At 32.9% G+C, this 20,544-nt stretch overlaps 1 protein-coding gene and 1 long non-coding RNA gene across 2 annotated transcripts in view; both read right to left on the minus strand.

Annotated features, from left to right (window-relative positions):
- The window catches only part of LOC100649272 (segmentation protein even-skipped), a 4,467-nt gene extending 1,921 nt beyond the window's left edge, over positions 1-2,546 (minus strand). The window contains exons 1-3 of the mRNA XM_048411724.1: positions 2,238-2,546; positions 2,059-2,164; positions 557-741 (exon numbers count right to left, since the gene is read on the minus strand). Coding sequence (XP_048267681.1) covers positions 557-741; positions 2,059-2,164; positions 2,238-2,246 — 300 coding nt within the window. The 5' untranslated portion in view covers positions 2,247-2,546. The remainder of the gene's footprint in view (positions 1-556; positions 742-2,058; positions 2,165-2,237) is intronic.
- A 681-nt stretch (positions 2,547-3,227) lies between these two features.
- On the minus strand, positions 3,228-5,511 carry LOC110119176. The gene is made up of 4 exons (XR_002308390.2): positions 5,074-5,511; positions 4,825-5,001; positions 3,818-3,988; positions 3,228-3,740 (listed from the first exon to the last, which is right to left on the minus strand). It is a non-coding gene; the product is annotated as an uncharacterized LOC110119176 (long non-coding RNA).
- Positions 5,512-20,544: the final 15,033 nt, after the last annotated feature.

Consider the following 20,544-nt stretch of genomic DNA (forward strand, 5'->3'; position numbering starts at 1 on the left):
CCTCTCCTCTTTTCGAGCTATAATCGCCAATCAAACATGGCAGTCTATGTAAAAACAGTCCGACGTTCTTATTCATACTGTTCCAGCAAAACTCTTAATTACTATTTAATGTACTTCTTATTATTCGATTATTATGTAATTATTTATGTAATTATTATTCGATTATTACAAAATACTTTTGGTCTCATTTTGGTCTCCGATTCATAAACAATATAATAATCTTTCCCTCTATTTTATTGATATTTTATTTAATGAGTAACAGAGGTTTTAACGTCTTGAAGCAAAAGGTTTGCTCGACGAAATTGCGCAGGACGAAACGAAACGATATTCAAGGTTTCTTCCTGAATATATACTATCGTCATTGTCGATTACCGACATCAATTAAACACAGCGAGGTGTTAATAGAACGCTTTTCTACGCATAGTCCGAAAGGTGAGCTCATTGTTTACTAAAATTTATTGCAATATGTTTGCTAACCTTCGATAAATATTCTGTCGTAATGGCGTTCAGAGACGATTTGTATAATTGGTCGTTTGATAATTACTAGCTTTATTACCTTGATTGTTGATTCCGGCAAATGTAATTCTGCCGCTAATTCGCATCTTCTAGGCCTGCTAACGTAATTCTCTCTGTGAAATTCTTTCTCTAGTCTTGATAGTTGTTCCCGAGTAAATGCTGTCCTATATCTTCTAATATTCGGATCCATCGACGATAACGGTTGCTGTTGCGATACCGTAGCATCTGAAGATCGATAATAAATTCGAAAATGTTTTAAACATTTTGGAATACTTGTCGATACTTTCGCAAGATTACGTCGCATTTAGAGAAGTATCTCGAAAACCATAAATTCGGACAAAATCGAAACATCATTCGAAACGATATAAAACACTCGCGTTACATCAACGAAAACGCTGCAATTTGTCCCGAAAAAAAAAAATGGTAGTAGATGGTCGTTTTTAGAGTCGCATAAAAAGGGAGAGAATGAATGAGAGAAAGACAAAAACAATGTTGGAGGATAGCTAAGGCGGAAAGAAAACGGTAGCTAGTCTTCATTTGAACTGCTTTATTTGAACACTACATTCTGTTGTTTTCTTTTGCGCAAGATTGGTTTCAGCGTTAAAATCTTTTTCATTTAATACTGCACAGATATTTAATGCCGATTACTGTATTTTTGTTATTATATATTATATGTACATACTATATATATATATATATATATATATTATATGTAATACTTATATTTTATATATATATATATTATATGTAATACTTATATTTTATATATATATATTATATGTAATACTTATATTTCTATAATGGGATTCTTTTATAATCCGAAAATTCCTAGAATTAACGATTCAAAGATTCGTCATATACCCCTATTTGGATGTTCGGTAATAATAATCGTAATTGTAAAATATATAAATGAGGTAATTAAGTAATTTGTACCTTTGAAGTGCAAACAAGGGATGACAAATACTAAAATTTTCTTTAGGAAACCCCAAATCCTTGGCAATAAATTGATCTTTTATGATGACGAAATAATCTTTCCCTAAACGATAACCATAAAATAATTTCTATAATAAAGAAAACGGTCAACAAGGAAGGCCTTGAAAAATTCTCTAGAATTTATATTTTCAAAACCGAACCACGCCAAATAGATATCCATTAGTAAGAATTTCATATTTAATCACGAACGACAATCGAACACAACAACAATGATCAGTTACGTCAACTTTGTGTACAGTTAGTTCTCCAAACACAGTATTATCCGTTCATTATTACTTGTAAACGTTAAAGAATGTATTGATCTGTCCCATCGGTGAATACCAACTTACACATTTTCTATCGATGTAAACATACAGTGTTTTGATATTAATAATAATCTAACAATTTTAATAACGTTCAAATCTATTCCAAGCAATCGACAAATACAGTCTAAGGATTAATGCCTTTGTTATTCTTAAAACTGACAGTTTTTAGTAAAACCAAACTATTTAGTAAAACCAAACACAAACTATTTACTAAAAAATGTCTGACGGAAGTTTTATCACAAACCTTTCTCAGGAGTCTTTGATATATTCGGCGACGGGCTGCGTGGAGGGCTCATCTGATACTGCGGAGGTACAAGATCCACGACGATAGTTTCATCTTCTCTTTGATCCTATTGTTGATCATCGAAATTCCTTTGAAATCCTTACATTTTGGTTTTATTCATAAAATATGAATTCACTTACTTGTATCATGTTACACAACACACTGTTATATCTTAAAATTTATCTTGTTACAAACTTCGTTAATTTTCACTAACATTCATCGACGATTTATACCACGTTCCACACGAATGAGACCTCGGCTGTTTACTGCGGACTAAACCTAGTCCGTCCAGCGGAACTCCAACGAACGATATAAAGCTTTGCCGCAAAGGAAGGACTGAAGTAGCGATTTATACGGCTTGCCTCACCCCGAGAAACCATTGTTCCGCTGCGTGTGGTGATTGGTAGATTCTCAGTGCATTGGCGTTTCATTGGCCAATGGTGCCGTTGGTCCTGCCCATTCTCTCCCATTCAAACCTACTCTTCCTCTCTCTCTCTTTTCACTGAAAACGCATTTTTTTCCACCAGATGAGGCAACCCCATTAGCTTATGCATGCAAGCTTGTGGAAATTATCTGTCGTTATTTCCCTAAGCAAATTCGGTCGAATAGAACAATTGTGAACTTCCGTACCCTATTGAATCTCAATTGGTTATGATTAGTTGGCTAATATACTGACTTATAGTAAATTAATTATGTTTGAATGAAACAAAGAAGCTTCGATTACTTGTAAAATTTTAATGAAAGTTTAATGAAAGGTAATACAGTAATTCTGTAATAAAAACGATCATTGCATATATAAGCAACAAAATAATTCTACAAAAGAAAGTATATATATATATATATGCATATACACAATGATCCCTTTTGTTACAGAACTATTTTATTATTTCGTCATCATATTATATCGATCTATAATATGTACGATATTTTCAAATAAAACATACGTATCGTGTTAAGAATACTATTAATAGACCTATTGTTGTATGAATGGTTTTTCATTTATTTCTTTTTCATAATAAATCATAATATCATATATATATATATATATAATATTATGATTAATAATAATATATATATATATATATATATATATATATATATATATATATATGTGAATATAATATTATAAATTATAACAATGAATGGGAAATGACTGTGGCATTTCCAAGTATACATACATCAAATAAGTCCATACCTAAAAATGAATCATTTTATGAGAGGGGAAATAGCGTTTTCTGTTTTTCAACAATTTTTTGATATTACCGACAATCATTGGTCGCGGTGCAATATTTTCTCTCGTTTTCTACATTATTTCCTACATTTATATTTTGATATATCGGCTACAGATTTATCATACAAAATGAAATTTTGCTCTGAAATAGTTAATTTTCCATTCTATGATAATTTAAAAATTATTGTTTCACTTTTTCATTTTATTTCATTTACGGGAACTTTAGGTGCGCAAAAATGTGAAGAATAATTCTATTCCGATTCTTTTTCACCAATTGTGCGGAGATACAAATTTGCATATCCATAGTTCGTTAGTAACATTCGACAAAAATTTGACCAATTTTGATGCACAGGAAACCGAAACTGTTCGAAAAAACATCCAGCGACTGTAACCATTGTAGTAGGAAACATGCCTGAAGACGGAAGATTTTTGTCAAAGAGACCCAGCGCGCAATAATGTCATAAAAAGCAAAGAACTCTGACTTCCTACCACTATTACGGAGCTTTCCTCAAGCGCAACTGTCCTCGTAAAAACTTTGCTCTATTTTAAATGACCGGACAATTGTAAAAGTTGCATCGTCCTCTTCTCCTGTTGCCTTTCTCCCCTCCATGCCGAGCAGCAACATTTCGCGAAGCGTTTATTTTGTCCGCCAAAACTTCCCTAAAAATATCAACAACGTTAAATGAAACGAAATAAAAAAGTTGTTTCTTGTACTATATATAACAATTTCACGGTATAAATTACTATTTAAAGAAAAATTGCTGCTTATTCAGTTGTTCGTAATTAAATGCCCTTTTTAATAAAATCGTTATAATAATTAATAATTTTGTTACGTAACGTATGAAGAGAAATTATTGTTTGTTTATTTGTAATTCGAATCAGGTTGATCGATAGGGAAGCACAAATGAAATTAAGCGTTCTAGTATGAGTCAATATTAGGCAAAAAATAGAAAATTATTTTTTGCAATAATTACAAATAACATAAAAGTGAAATGTCACCTTCGATAGCATCTAAATGTTGAGAAATATAGTAGAAGGCAAATGTGAATGTGCTATGAAATTATTATTTACTTAAAAGCAGAATATACAGTAATCTGTGATTCATAGAAATCGTTAAGCGAATGATGCGTTTTATCCTTTTTAATTACCTGCTAGTTAGTATACTGTAAGTATACGCAGTATAGGCAAATACTGCGTTAATGATTGTAAGTTGAACTAAAATTGACTATAAAAGATTATATTGATATATACTTCTTACACAGGTATATATCTTATTGTATAGTCCAGATATAAAAATAAATAGATATGGTATAAATAGATGGGTATATATATATATATGCATAGGTATTTCCTAGTAAATCGGGCAGAGTAAATCAAATTTTATTAGCTATTCTTAGCTTATTTCGTTCAATAACTCTGTTTACCTTCGGTCTGCGTAGACAATACTAATGACATATCGTTCAAAATTACATCGAGTTTACATAACATGGCAATACCTAGAACAACGAGCACAGTGTTGAAAATTGGACCAGAGATTGCTAATAATTTTTGCACGACCGGCGCTGTTCGACGTTTACGACGACACCAAACTCTCTAGTTCTTGTTAATCTTTAATCAGTCTCTCTCACCGACGAACAAACTGCGATGCACGTTTTGATTCGGCTTTAATTTATCTGCAATAGCAGAAAAAAGCAAAATGATATATTATGACACGTGAAAACAAATTGAATATTTCGTGAACTTACTTCTCGAAACCTTGATGACGATTTACAGCCATTAAAAACCATAAAGCTTGATAACTATGTGCATTGATAGATCGAAGAAATATTTTTCCAACAAAAAGTTATAGAGTATTTAAATTACAATGTATTTTGGCATTAGCACAAACTTATGTAATTTCACAAATTGCTTGATGATTTTTTTTATTAAATTACTTATTAAACGTTTTAAGACTTAATTTGTTTCGTGTAATGATAGGCAATATTTATCTGTTAAGATTATTTAAATGTTATTAAGTTATTTAACTTAACACTTTGGACAAATCACTTCAGCACATTAGGAACTGTGTTTATTTAGACCACGTGTTTGCTTCTACCAGGAATGTAAATATAAAACCGGAATTTTTGTATAGAAAATACACGTTTATTGTATGAAAATAATTAAAAATATTTTATTCGAAGTATTGCCCATCGCTAGCTATACATTTTCCCCACCTGTCTGGCAATTGGTGGATGCCACGCCAAAGAAACTGTCGCTCTTTTGAGGCAAACCGGTTATCGAGCTATTTTCGTACATTTTCGTAAGAAGTGAAGTGCTGGTCAGAAAGTGCGTGTCCCATCGATGTAAATAAATAGTAGTCGGACGGAGTCAAGCCTGTGAGTAAGCCGCGTGCGGAAGTATTTCCCAACTGAACGCTTCAATCCTTTTCTTGACCGGTTTTGCTGTGATGCTGTGTGTTTTGTATGTGATGGTGCATTATCATGAAGCAAAATTACTTTGTGTTGCCTTTTGTGATATTCTGGTCGATTTTCACGCAAAGCTTGATTCAAATCGATCATTTGTTGTCGGTAGCGCTCATTATTAACGGTTTCGCCAGGTTTTGACAGCTCATAATAGATCACGTTCCACGTTCCACGTTCTTCGTTGCTCACGTCAAAATTGCCACTTCTAAATTTCTTAAACCACTCAAAGCACTGTAATTTACCAAGAGCATGCTCGCCGTAAGCTTCGACAATTATTCGATGCGATTCTGCAGCAGTTTTCTTCAAAATCAATGCTGTCCGCAAATCGTAGTTTCCAGGCACAAAATTCGACATGTTCAACGCTATTACAAACTATGCTGTTGTATGAAACTTGTATTGTTCCGAATCGAAAATGTTTGTGAGATGTCAACAAAGACTTTTGGCATCAATGACGCCGTTTAGTGATAAATACATTATCAGTTAGGGCCATCTATAGGCAAATTCCGGTTTCATATTTACAGACCTGATATAGCTTCCATGGTACCATCCATCATCATAAGAATTCTATACTTAACAATAGTCGCTCTTGACTTATTCTTGATTCCAAGTTCTTTTTAGCTATTCGCTAATAGCTAAAATAGCTAAATTGTGATAGCTTCCATTCACCATAATTTACTCATGTTCTCCTTCAAATATTGTAAAATAATTACCATCCACGTGTTATGTTTCTATCTTATTCTACGAAAAATTTGACACCTAAGAACATTCACTTATTGTCCGTTCGTTATTCGAATTCATTTGTGTTTCACTCATGATCGGTTTCCATTTTTTAACGGTGCGTGCTCGCTTATCGTTTATCATTTATTCAAATTTTTTGAATTTTTTACTTGAAAATATTTATTGTACGCGTTATGTCTACATCTGTATATCTACATTTCTGTTCCATCTTACCATTCAACATTATGTAAGTCAGAATATTTATTCTGTAATTGTCCATAAAATTATGAAAAATTCCAAATAAATACCTGTTGAAAATTTGGATACCTGATAGTGTATTTAGGTAGTAAAGTTTACCTCACGTAGGTCATGGCTTAAACCGAAACATGTCTAATAGTGAAATTTGTTTCCGTAATTTATGCTTTGGGTATGTAAACTTATCGGTTCTTATTAGGAACAATCGATAGGGAAAATGGTGTCGATCTTTTTACGAGTACGGTAACTAGGATTTTTCATTGAAATACAACTAGCAATTAAATCTGGAGCATCTTTTTGTTTGTTTTGTTTTGTTGTTTGGGGGAGGGGGGTTGGGGCCCTGTAAACATCCGAAAGAAACGAACTTAAAAAGGGCAGAAACGACGCTCGTTACAATACGACCGTGAAGCCCAATATAGAATGACTTTTCAGGTCATTGTAAATTAAAGAGACGAGTACTTAATAAAATCTTCAACATCTGTGACCTTATTAAAAATGTTCATATATAATATCAACAAAGTATTAAAATGGACAATCATAATTTTAATATACATAATTTGGCTATTATAAAATTCATTTTTTATTTACATAAAAAATGTGAATATAAATGTAATTAATGTATTTAATTTAATAACGATTAATGTATTTAATCAATAGTCATTGTTATAATTTGTGGTTTTATTTTATAATGCGTATTCGCATAAGCTCTCGTAGCTTTCCCAATTAAACTTTGTATATTTATATTCAGTTAAATATTCATATTTATATTTTCATTCCTTTTTCTAAAAAAAAAATTTCAAAACACCTTTTCTGCGAGTCTAGAAATTAAAGACGAAATTAAATTAGGGTATTTATTAAAGGATAATGGTATAGCTACAATTTTTAGAACGTAATAATGCAATTAATTGCGACAATATCCTTGAGATGTAAAAAGTACAAGTCTAGGTTCGCAGATAGTACTGAGGCAGATTGTTAATTAAAACAAAGAGTTTCTCAGTTCCTAAAAAAGCACTAAACTCCTTAATCTGGCAAATTGCTCACCTGCAGAACAAATTAGGTGTTTTTTTCTCGGCGGAAGGTGCTCAAGGGGTTAATTCGAAAACTTTAAAGCTAAACGCTAGCGGAAACCTATGCAAATAGATTTCCAACGATGTAAAAATTGATTACACCGTAAAAATTCGATTCTTTCGCCGAAGCCCTTTCTGATTTTTTCCAATTCTTAATTCGCTTACCAGAGAACTTATACAAATAGCTAGCTTGGAAAATTTCTTTATAGCTAGGAAGAAAACTGCGTAAACTTTCATCATCGTTGCAGGATTTGTTTTCGTCTTTTTCTTTGTAATTAAGATTGTTTTTGAAAAGAAAAGACGCTTAAAAATTTATTTCCCTTTCCACGTGGAAATACGATACTACTTTTTTTAAAAATAACAACGCTGGAATAAAAAAAACTAAATAAAATTGGAATAAAATTCTGAAATATTATTTAGAAGGAAAATTGACAAGATTATGCCACAGTGATTGGTAAAGTAAACGATCGCAATGTAGACAATTTTTACAAAATACGATACTGATTTTGGTTGTTGTCTTTCTCCCAATTTTTTGGAAAACATTTAGTTCGCAACAGGTGAATATGTGGAACGGTCGATTTGGGAAATTTGTGAAGCCAATAGTACGGATTTCAGTAGGTTTTATGTGATAGGCAGTTCGTAAATGAAGCTCTTTTATAAATGTCACAGTCTTCTGAAATCGATGATAAATCGTGCATTTTAGGGAGAAGATTAACAGAGTGCAACGTGTGGAAAGTCAGAACTGTTTTCATGTTTTTATTAGAGATATCATCGAGTGTAAATTATTATCTCATTCGTCAAAAATTCAACTGGTATTTTTGATTTTCTAGTCAGAAAATCTATTACATAACCCTTTGCTGATTAATTTATAATTAGATCTTAACACGTTATCTACTGGGCGGAACTCGTTGAAAATTTTCCTTTTCAAAACTTGTCAACCTTTCAAATACCATTTGAAAATCATTTGCGCGAGGCACCTATATAACCATCAGTGGTGAACTTGTTAAATGAAATACCCTTCTCCCTTCCTTTTCCGTCCTTAATTTCCTTCTTTCTCTCCTTCAATTACACAATACCACAATGTTAAATAATATCCGGGGCAAAAAATAAACGCCCGTATCACGAAAAACTAAAATAGTATTCACGCTTTCCTAATTAAAAAAGTTATTTCTCCATAGAAAACGTTTCTCTTTCTAAATGCTATCCAGTCAAGAATAAAAACGTTTCACAGGATTTTTCGGGTCGAATCACGAGCATCGAGTCCTTTATTATCTAAAAGTTTCATCCTCGCAAATAATCCCATTTATACCAGTTTGCGCTGGATACGCAAATTCAGAAAATCGACTCATAAAATGATACCGTGTACACGGAATATTTGTTTTTATGAGAAAATATAACGCCTTTTACCGACACTATATAGAGAAGTTATAGAGAACGTATGGTGATCAGGATAGATCGTGGAACAAGGTAGATAACATTATTCGGTAGAACGTAAAACACGTGGAACGAGCTCATCACATCGGTCGATAGCCGCTGGTCTCTCTCTCGCGGACGTAATTTTCACGCACACGAGAGGGTGGACCTAGGCAGTTTATAGATTTCGCATAAACCAACGTTACACCGTACACGCAAGTAAATTAGGCGCTTAATCAAACCGTTTAATCAGCGGCATGATTGCGACCGCATCTGCACCGGCTGTTCGCGCCAATTATCTCCTCTCGATTCGCGAACCTACAGTCGCTTCCAAATTTCAAGGATTTCCATCGATTCGACTATATGTTATTAGGTGTAGAAAAAAATATTGCACTTTTAGTTTTATATTTTGGCATGGCTTTATAGGTACTATAGGAACTAACAATTTTTAAGCCATATCATTTTAAGAAACTATACATTTTATCGATAACAATGGTTAATCTTTTATAATGTTATGTAATTTAAAAGCTCCTGAATAAGTATAAAAAAGTATATATAAGATACAAAATATTTAAAATATTCTATACTTTTAGTTTTATGCACTAGTATGGCGTAAGTACTGCACTCCTTTCTTATTTGTTGTTAGGAGTAACGAGAGAATTTGGTCTGTCAAACTCTTTAGTTATAGACATTGTGCCATGTCGTCATCATGAAAATAATATTTTGTGGGTAATATTATTTATTACTATATAGAAATTATATACTAATAAGGTGGGCGGAGTAGCACATCCCAACCAAGCTGCGGCAGCTCTTGTCGAGTAGTTAAAGCCACAGGAGGCCGAGCATTGTCCTGATGAAACACAATGTCTTTCCCATTTGCTAATTTCCCATTTCTGAATGGTTTTGTTCAATTGTTATCTTTAATTCATCTAATTGTGAGTAATACTTTTCGAATTTATTGTTTGGTTGTTTAGTAAAAGCTCAGAATACAGGATTTCTTTCCAGTTCCACTAGACTCAGAGTATAATTTTGTTAGGGTAAAGGTTGGCTTTTGAGGTGGCAAAATAATTCATTCCACCTTCCCCAAGATCTTTTCCGCTCAATATTATAGTAATAATCTATCTTATCAAATGCATCGTTTCCGTTACATCGTGGGGATTTAATCCATCAAAACGATATATACGTATAGCGTGGATTATACTTAATTAGTGTTTTGATCTGTTTGTTATCAGTGGTATAGGGTAATCTTCAAGGCTGGAATCACCAGCTTTAAACCTAGCAAATCGCTTCCACACAGTTCTTTCAGCTATAGGACCGTCATCATAAACAGCGCATATCTTGTTTGCTACTTATATGGAATTTCGTCTTTTTGGTAAAAGAAAACTCTTTTCTAAAGATGTCTGAAATATCACCTTTTACAGTATATATATATATAATGTTCAATACTTGGATAATTCAGGGATCGATTCTTAAGTCTGAAAATCGAGTTTATTGTAACAATACTTAGATAAAATACAGAGTTAAACAACAATTAATGATAATTAATAATAATAAGTAAGAATAAATAACAAAGCTTTGTACAAAGTCTACCTAAAAATCGAGAATCGATTTTCCACGTCCTAAACTACCACTCTTCTTCGGTCAATCTTCAAAATTCTAAATAATCCTTTCTTATCATCGTGTCTATTTCTGACGCTCGAAATCATTCTTCTTCTCTCACTGTCCTTCTGTGAACTGACTGTTTGGCAAATTGGTTGTTCGTAACGACAAATAAGGTCACATTGTCCGTTAAACAGAGAAAGTCTCTTTGTTTATCCGCGTTTAAACTCTTAAGCAGTTTACATAGATACGTATCACTTCTTCTCAATCATTCTGATATATACAGATCCATATCTACCAAGAATTGGCACGTATATATATTTATATATATCCCGTAAACTAAGTTTACGGTCAGAAATATACTAATTATAATAGACCAATAGGTCCAATAAAATAGCTTTTAATTACCTTTGTCCCGCAATTCGAATCATCTAGTTTTCGATGTATAAACATTACATCGGAGTTGAGATAGGTGAAAAAGTATACACTACTTTAAGAATCTTTTAATGTTTAAGAAGATTAACTTGGCGATGATTACTGATCAAAATTATTCTTTTTCTTGGACACATTCGCATATAGTAGCAGGAGCTACATATGCATTATACACATACATGAACAAATATTGCATATATGATATCAAAGGCTTGCCTGAGTAAAACACACCACACGAAACAAATGAAATTTAAATAGAACGAGAGGCAATTAAAAATGTTTAAATTTTAGAATCGAACGTCTTTTTAGGTTCTAAGAAAAAATTCCTTTCTTTTTATCAATTACTGGTAACAGATACATATCATTTTATTCATAAGAAACAAATGAAGACTACAGAAAAACATAAGTGCTATAAATTGCACTGTCATATTTGAATACATGAAGATCTTTAGTAAGTTGTTTCTATTTTACCCACAATTTTTTATCTTCTGAGACTTTAATGTATCTTGTTTAATGAATAAATTTAGTCGCATTGTTCTTTAATTCCAAGTCTAATAATACTTTTTCTAGTACTTACAAGCGGAGGTATATTTATCATTTAGTTAATGAATAACTCATTAAAGGTGAATATTATTTATACACATTTATCGTAGAAGAGTTACACAATCGCGTAAATACACAGATAAGCCATTAGATACGCGGAAAGAAATTTTTGGCCAAATGTGTGAAGCTTGTTAATTCGAGCGTTTACCATGGAAACAGCTGACCCGAATCCAATGTATTCCGCGTATTCGACAGTTACAAAGCTATTAGCACGCTCATAAAGCCGCATTTTGTTGGTCCAATAAACATTTCCCTGCTACGTGATACACTAATTTCTGGATATTCGCCGATAATTGGCTTAATTCAACTCTACACCGCGTACCCCGCCAATAATCTGGAACAACTGATGCACTGTGCAACGCTTCACTCGATATCTGTATATCAAGCGTCGTTCTCTGGCTAATTCGAAAACTGTTCCCTGTGAATGTTATCGACCTTTTTTCATTCTGTTCAAATTGTTCCGTCCTTTTCCCAATGTCCGCGTATATTTTCCCTTTTTTTTCGTTTCAAGAATAACGGACACGGAGTTTTAATCAAACGTTGATTAAAACGTTTCACGTTTTAGTTGGGTACACGTTTGGGTTTACAAAATATTTCGTTTCACGAATTAAAAAGTGCATACTATCTTTTCTCAAGCCTCGCCTCCATTGAAGCAACAACGATCAATCTCTTTTATTGCTATTTGATGTTTCTTGAAAAAGTCGCCGTATTCAGTATGAACAAAATGTTTCTATAGGTTGTTAATTGCATATTTTACAACAATCAGTTCCAAAGGCGCCAAACCTTAACCAATGTCGTTATGTTGTATTTTTTCCAATCTTCTTAACGGAGATAATCCCTTGAACAGAGTTCCAAGAGTTTGCGAAATGTAAACTGACCAATTAAGTTATTATGGCGGTCCTAATGTCCCAAAGAATCCTTGTTTGTGACGAACACTATGAATTGCTTAATTTAAAAAATATTTGTTTATCTTTCTAACCAGAATATTATATGATACGATACGACACAACTGATATTTAATGGTTTTATGCGTATACTGCAACATTCCATTTCCAGTTGTAAATTACTATTTTTGTTGTATTCGAAATTAGTTAAATATAATTTCTTCATCATTCGCAAACGGTAAAATTCTTCCTCTTCTTGAACGCAGAGTATTCGCATAAACTACCGTTTCTTCGATTCCCTCAATTGTTATGTCTAGAGGTTTTCCCGTATTTATTGCTAGTTTGGTCCTGATATTTACTTGGTCCTGATATCCATTTCTGCTTAAACTGCTCTAAATACAAAGAGAAATCGAAATGTTAGAAATTTGATGCAAGCGCTGCCGTTTTTTGATGAAATATTCTAATATAATTGTTTCTCACAGCACAAGAAGACACTTCACTGACTTTGGTTGGAGAAATTAAAAAAGGAAGGGGCCATTTTAACCTTTGGGTAGACACTTATCGGACTATCGTGTCGATAAAAGGAAAAAATCGAAGGAAATACTCGCATATGGATATACTTGAAAGGAGTCGTGGGTTCTTCGTATTCTCGTTTCATCTTTTGTGCTTGTCTCTCACGGTTCACGACTACTCGAAACTCTCGAGTCAATCGTTGGGAAAAAAGCTAGAAGAAAGGGTGAAATGAAACGAAAACTTCTGTTTTATATGTGGTACTGTAGAAAAACACCATGATATATCCAATTACGCGATTCTTTTCGGAATTACAAATTTTTTAACTTTACCAACTCTATACTGATACGCTATATCCTATACTGAGTACAAGCTGTATGCTATACAATTCTCGACTGTAATTTATTTATTTATTTAGTCGGGAAATAAAATAAACTCTCTGGTATATAAGATAACAAGGTGAAGATCGCAAGTAACGTATATATATATATATTTATTTATATAAAGTATATAAAAATATATCTATATCTTTAACATATAAAACTTTAAAAATATAGATATAAAAATAGATCTATTTTCGTACGAAAGAAGTTGGTATGATCTAGCACACGATTAAAATCATTAATAATAATTGTGTGACATCTTGAAGAAACATTAAGAGAGAACTTCCGCATGATATTACAACTGAGAATAATAGATTTGACTATTTTACTTAATAAGTATACCGCGGATTTTTACGCATTTATAAGAAATTCGAAAGCGCAAAATTTCACAAAAATATATGAAGAGATATATAAAATATCCAAAATATAACATACTTTCTATAATACCTTTATCTAGTTCAAGAAATTCTACTTTTTTATGTGTATTTGGAAAGACGTTCAAATTCTCTAAAGAGCATGGTTTTTGCGATATATTCTGATAACTTGATTCTATAGAAATCATAAATCTTTGACTTCACTAATACTTTTAGTATACAATTAACGATTACAACAACTTAATAACAACGTTATTCACACTTTCATAATCTATTTTCATGATAATATACTTTACATTTCTCAATATCAAAAATCCTCTCATCAAAGATTCGTACCGTCATAAACCAAAAGTGCATTGTAAAAGCTTTAAATTTAGTAAATCTGGGAGAAAAAAGTTGTTAGAAAGATACGAAAAAAGCGAGCAACCTCTCATGAACGCAAGATATACTTATTCCTGAGGAAATATTGGGGAAGGTGGCAGAGAGTAAGCGGCAAGATGAAAGGAACCACTCGTTCTGCGTTTTTCAGCCGCACGCTTACGAGATCTCATCTGTGACGTATTCGTTTACTACCACATATTCATACATATACATATGTTACGTCCACGCGAAGGTTGAACGTATTTAGTGCATCGGCGCTAATTGGAAGACGCCACAAGAGCCTGAAATTGGAGAACACCCGGTAGCAAGTAGTAGACGTTCGAATCTCTCTTTGTCGAAGTCGAGAATCCGGATGTCCGTTTTTCACTTCACGCTATACCTGAACTCCTTTATACATTGATCTTTCTAGAAATCTTTTGGACCAACTAAATGAATTAATCTAATTGGAGGAAAGAAAGATAGCACATGTTTGTTATTATTAGATTTTCTTGATGTTAAGACTAATATCCTAAAACTTTAACGAATGATATTTTAAATAATACCTTGCAGTGGTATACTAATAATATATTGAATAATACATTATTTAATTGCAAAATTATCGAATAATTTTCTGAAAAATAATTAACACGACTATTGAATTTTGCTTTTAAATTCTTTTTATTTTCTTTAAATTCTTTATATTTTTATATTTAAATTCTTTATATTTTTAAACAGAAAAAAGCTGTACGATATAGTAAGTAATATAACTACACATCCCCTTTTTCTGCAAGCACATGAGACATCTTTTTATCAAAGAGTATCCAAACTGCAAATTTAAATTCTATAACCATGGAATTACACTTACATTTTTTATTATAATCAGAGATTTTTCAATAAACCGAATGAGAGCAATTTGGTGAGATGATACAGGAAGAGAGAGGAGACAAAATTAGAACGAAATTAGGCAAAGCACTTAAGCCACTTAATCGGAAAGCACTTCTAGATCAAGGTGTTCCTCTTCTTAAGGACCGAATATCCTGCTTCCCTACTTCCTGCTCTTCCTTTTTTTTTCTTCGAGTGTGTCAATTCGAAAAAAAATTTGTTCTCATCTACTAGCCTTCGATGCGCTAGTCGAGTTGTTGTCGTGGTGTGAGCAATCTCTGTCTCGCTTATCGTGGCAGGCAGATGCATCAAAGTGCATCCGCGATGTCCATCATGAAGAAAACGATCTTCTAAGCTTACACGAAATCTCACTTTCGGGACACGAACTGCGTTTAATTTCTCCTTATGAGAAAAACATCTTCGTCTATTTCCTATATCATATAATTGTCAAGTCCACTAATTGCATTACATCAATGTCTTTCCATTTGCTCTGTTAAATCTATCAACATTTTTTAACCTCGTTACTAAATAGCTTGTAAGGTTTTTCTGAAATTTATTTTTTTTAATTTCCTTAGACTTCAATGATTTTTCGCATGCGTTCTAAATATTTTTATAGAATTTATTTGATAGTTGGTTCTTCTGAAATACATTTTTGAAATGTTATTACGTTTCTTCGATTCTGTGAAGTACCAACTTTTAGATGTAATATCTGTCTGTCGATATTCATAACACCATTCTCAAGTATGTTGTAATTAATTTTTTAAACAATTTCCAGTGTACACTTACAAACTTTTTATAAACATCTTAGAGCTTTGACATAATAGTCAACAGTCCTCTCGAACCGTTAAGCGAAAAGTACTCCGTATGTATAGTAGCAGTGTATAGTAGTTAAAAATCCTTTTAATCTTATTAAGTAAGTCCTAAGTAAGTTTTGAGTAAATCTTATAATTCCTACCTGTTTGTCCTCCAGATTTATAGGAAAACCACATCCCATCCCGACCTCTCCATATTTTAAAATTATGGTTACTTATGCATAGGTTTTTACTAGAACCTTGGTAATTTCGTTCACATATTTTTCGACCGTAAATGTTATATATGTAAATCTAATTAAAGCTGTATCAGGCTAATTTGGCTACTCGCAAATTTTACAATATACTAGATTTTCTTTTCTCCAAATTTTTAATCGAAATCTACCGTAACTATATCTGCAACTGTGATTACTCCGTTATCCAAGGATTATATCAGAAATTATTCACCCAACCTCAGACTATAAATCCTTACCACAAAGATCACTCAGCCTTCCTAAAATTGTTAAAGTTTCAAACTTTTAAATCTTCAATGCTAAATTTTCCAAATCTTGGCTAGAATTAAACTTCAGATCCCGGGATTCCTTTCACAGAATTTCGACAACTATAACTTCCCTGGCTAACGGAATATCTCCTCATGGCAGCCATCATAACCAGAGCTATGGAGAGGCGCGATCGTGGGCGGAGGCACTGGAAAAGGGGGAATTTATTCTCGGGTATAATACCGAGTTTATAACCGAGTTAGCGAAATCGGTTTTGCGCCCCGCTTATTCCACAGCCGGAAATAACGACGGTACAAGGACCGTGGGTTGGGAAGGCAAGCAGTGAACGGTACCTTGATTAAATTAGGGGATGATCGCGCGAAATTAGAGACATTAAATTCTATACCGGCACGGTCGCGAACGAACACTGCTTCTGTAGACTTTCCCTGGATTTTCCACTAGTGTGAGATGTACGTGTTGTCCGTGATAATTGTAGGCTGCTGGGCTGTAGATGTCGCTGCTGGGGTACTGCTGTATTTTCTTCTTATTTAGAATGTAGTGGAAGAAAAATCGGAACTACGGGGCGCCGGGATTTGAACCGGTTCCCAAACGTTTGTAACCTAAGGCGCTAACCACTGCGCTGCCGTTGTTCGGTGTTAGTAGTGTCTAGTGATGGTATTTGTGCTGTTGAATGCCGCCACAAGTATATAACTAATATTCGACTCGCATAAAATCTTCGTTTCCAAAGGTGCCAGCTATGCGAATTTTAATTGAATTAGGTTCAAAAAATTGCCTTAAAAATCTCGAAATAACGATTCTTTTCTGTCTGTTTCGTTGAGTTTGATCGAATTAGTTGAAAGGAAATAAGTGGAAACACAACTAAAAAAGAAATGTCTTTTGAATCTAAAGGGAGACAAAGCAACGAGAGGTTTTACATAGCGCACACGACGGATATGTAAATAAATCCCACTCTAAAAATCTCAACTAAGAAGCTCGTGGTTTAAAGTAGATTTTGGAATCAATAGATATAGAATAGAATTACTTCAAAAGAAAATCGGTAGAAAGATTATTAAAGAAGAGATGTCTTCCGAATTTTAAGAGAGGCTAAACGATGAGAGGTTTCACACAGTTGACGCGACGATTATGGAAATAAATCGTATCGAAGTAAAAAACTGGGAGCTGCATCTGGTCGAGTGGGATAATGCGAATCTCGAGGCTTGAGATACTCGTCAAATTGTCGACGTATAAAACGGGTGAAGAGGTTACGATTGGCTACTGAAATTGTGAAAGCTTTACGATCTACCAACAGGGAGATTGACAGACTGTTTACTGTCAGCCGGACCTATGACATCGCCATATAGGCTCGTTAATGGTACTTCGTCGCTTATTGCGCGTTTGCCTTTCCACTCGTATGCCTCGGCTCGCTGATAATGTTATCCGATCGCTCTGGGAACTATACTCCACCATGTGACCATTTTCCAATGGGAAATATTTACGTCTTCAGCTAAATTAATTTATATTCTATCGATGATATATCAATCAATAACGTATTAGTACACTAATAAATTATTGTCTTAGATTAAACAAAAAATTTGATAAAGTAAAATTGAAAATGGAGATAATAACAGTACTATAAAAATTGCTATACAATTCAAACTTTGTATTTCTTTGTATTTCATGAAACTTTAGAAACGTTAAAAAGGAACCTATTAAATCTATTAAACCAAAATTGGCTAAAAATATCTATAAAACTAAAAACATATTAACCATAAATAAGATCGAAAACGACGAAGAATCTACAATTAGGCTAGTTCTGTTCGATCTTAAAGCTCTTTTGATTCTTACGAGTCTTAGAATATTTTTATACAATTAGAAAAGAGAAAGAAATGAAGAAAGGGATCAGAACGAACAAAGGGAAGGAAAGCTATAAAGATTGCGGGAATCCGCAATAGAAAGTTGGGCTGTGGATTAAGTTACCCTCGCAGCTTTGGGAATATAGGTAACAGATCGTTAAAGCGAAAGATCGAGGAGGACTAGCGGTGAAATTACATTTTTTAATTATGCCCGGAGCAAGTTCATAATTGGTGCTCACTACGCGGGGGATGAAACTTATTAGTCGGCAAGGCCTTACCATCCTAAGGGATGTAACACGACTCGGCTTGCGGAAGGATAACACCTTGCCACTTCCAGGGACGCATCAGGATACTCCAAGAACTAAAAATATGCACCAAGTTAATTAATTTCTTTCTTTACCTTCTTACTTTCCTCTTCTTCATAAAATTTCTAACATATGAAAATCTTTTCTACTATTTCTTCATAATATCAGTTAAGATAATATATCTATAATTTTATATTTTTATTTTTATAATTATATTTATTTATATAATTTTAAACTCATTCTATAATTCTGTATGTACTATTCTACTGATAACAATTATTATCAATTATTATGTTTCAAATTAGGACAAGAGACTATTACCAAGTAAAATCTTTTCCTTCAATAAAAACAATTTTTATAGACTACAAGGTATCAAACACTCTAACTAATATCAATTAAAGTTATATAATAATAAATGTATGATTCTCTCAATAATAAAATACGAATTAAAACATTCAATAAATATGAAACATCACGAACTTCCTAAATTTCCAAGTCATCTTCCTGTAGCTAACAAAGATTTCCAGGATACTTTGAAAAATGATAACAGGCAGATGGAAGGAGGAAAAGGGTAGCAGCCAGCCCTGACACTAATCTAGAGTTAGGTGGTAGCATTTGCTCGTAGACGAAGAATATACGGAGCTTGCATGTCTTCGTATAGTATATCTACATACGCGCATGAATGCCTTTATATACATTCTTAAACATATAAAAGTGATAAACACACATTAGGTAAGACGTAAGATAAGCTTTCTGAAAACACATTTCATTTCTACATTTTCGTTTTCACTCCTTTCCAAACAAACCGAGGTTATGCCTATCTATACGAAGAATAGAATGGACGAGAAACGAAGATGAAATTCTCGAATCAGCGACAAAGTATCCGCGAGCGACGCGTATTTGTTCAGTGGAAGAAACTGGTTTTCAAATTAAATCGTTACTTTCCATTTTAAATATTAAACGCAGCAAAGATGTTAATTTCGCTCATTAACGCTAGCTGACTTATTGTTAGTAGCATAGAAAAGTTCTTTGTGCGTTTCGGGAAGCCACGAGGCTCGTGCAGACGATCATTCCTACGTTAATGCCGTAAAATATTTCGACGAAGTACGAGAATTTGTTATTAATTGAAAAATATTTTATAGCTTTTGAAGACAGAAGGTGGATCAAAAATTTGATCGTCCTATTTATTTCTGTGTTAAGTATTGTTCAGATTACTCAAGTCTCTTCAATTCGAGTGTTATAATTAAACCGTGCGTATATAAGAAATTTAAAGGTGCAAATATACACGAAATCTACATAATGTGCGAAAATATATAAAATATTCAAAATAAATATTTGGTGGATGAAACGAATCTATATTTAAGCTTCATTTCTTCGGTTATGATGATAAAAGCATTAATTTGCAAAATTCTCGCGGTTTGCTCATAATATATTAACGTGTATGAATTTGACGCATTGCTTTTCTCGTCAAATTAAGCGAAATTCGAAAGAAAATCGTAGGCTATGTTTTACTTGATGCGGTTATCTCATTTAACAACCAAATATATAATAGATAATACGTAAGAATAGAAGACAATTACGTTACTAAAAGATACTTTATAGAAGCTCACTACACGAATCAAAGCATTCAAAAATATTTTAAAAGAAAAATAATTTGCGATAGTCACATGAATTTTTGGAAACTTCGTAAAACTAAAAAAATTAAATTATATTAAATTCCAATCATCTATTTATCTCTGTAAATTGTATAAACTTGGGTGAACTAAAATCTCTAAATCGTTATCTATTAAATTGCAATATCTAAGTTATCTACGAGAAAAAAAGTAAAA

The sequence above is a fragment of the Bombus terrestris genome, chromosome 14 (genome assembly GCF_910591885.1).
Source record: "Bombus terrestris chromosome 14, iyBomTerr1.2, whole genome shotgun sequence".
Lineage (NCBI taxonomy): Eukaryota > Metazoa > Arthropoda > Insecta > Hymenoptera > Apidae > Bombus > Bombus terrestris.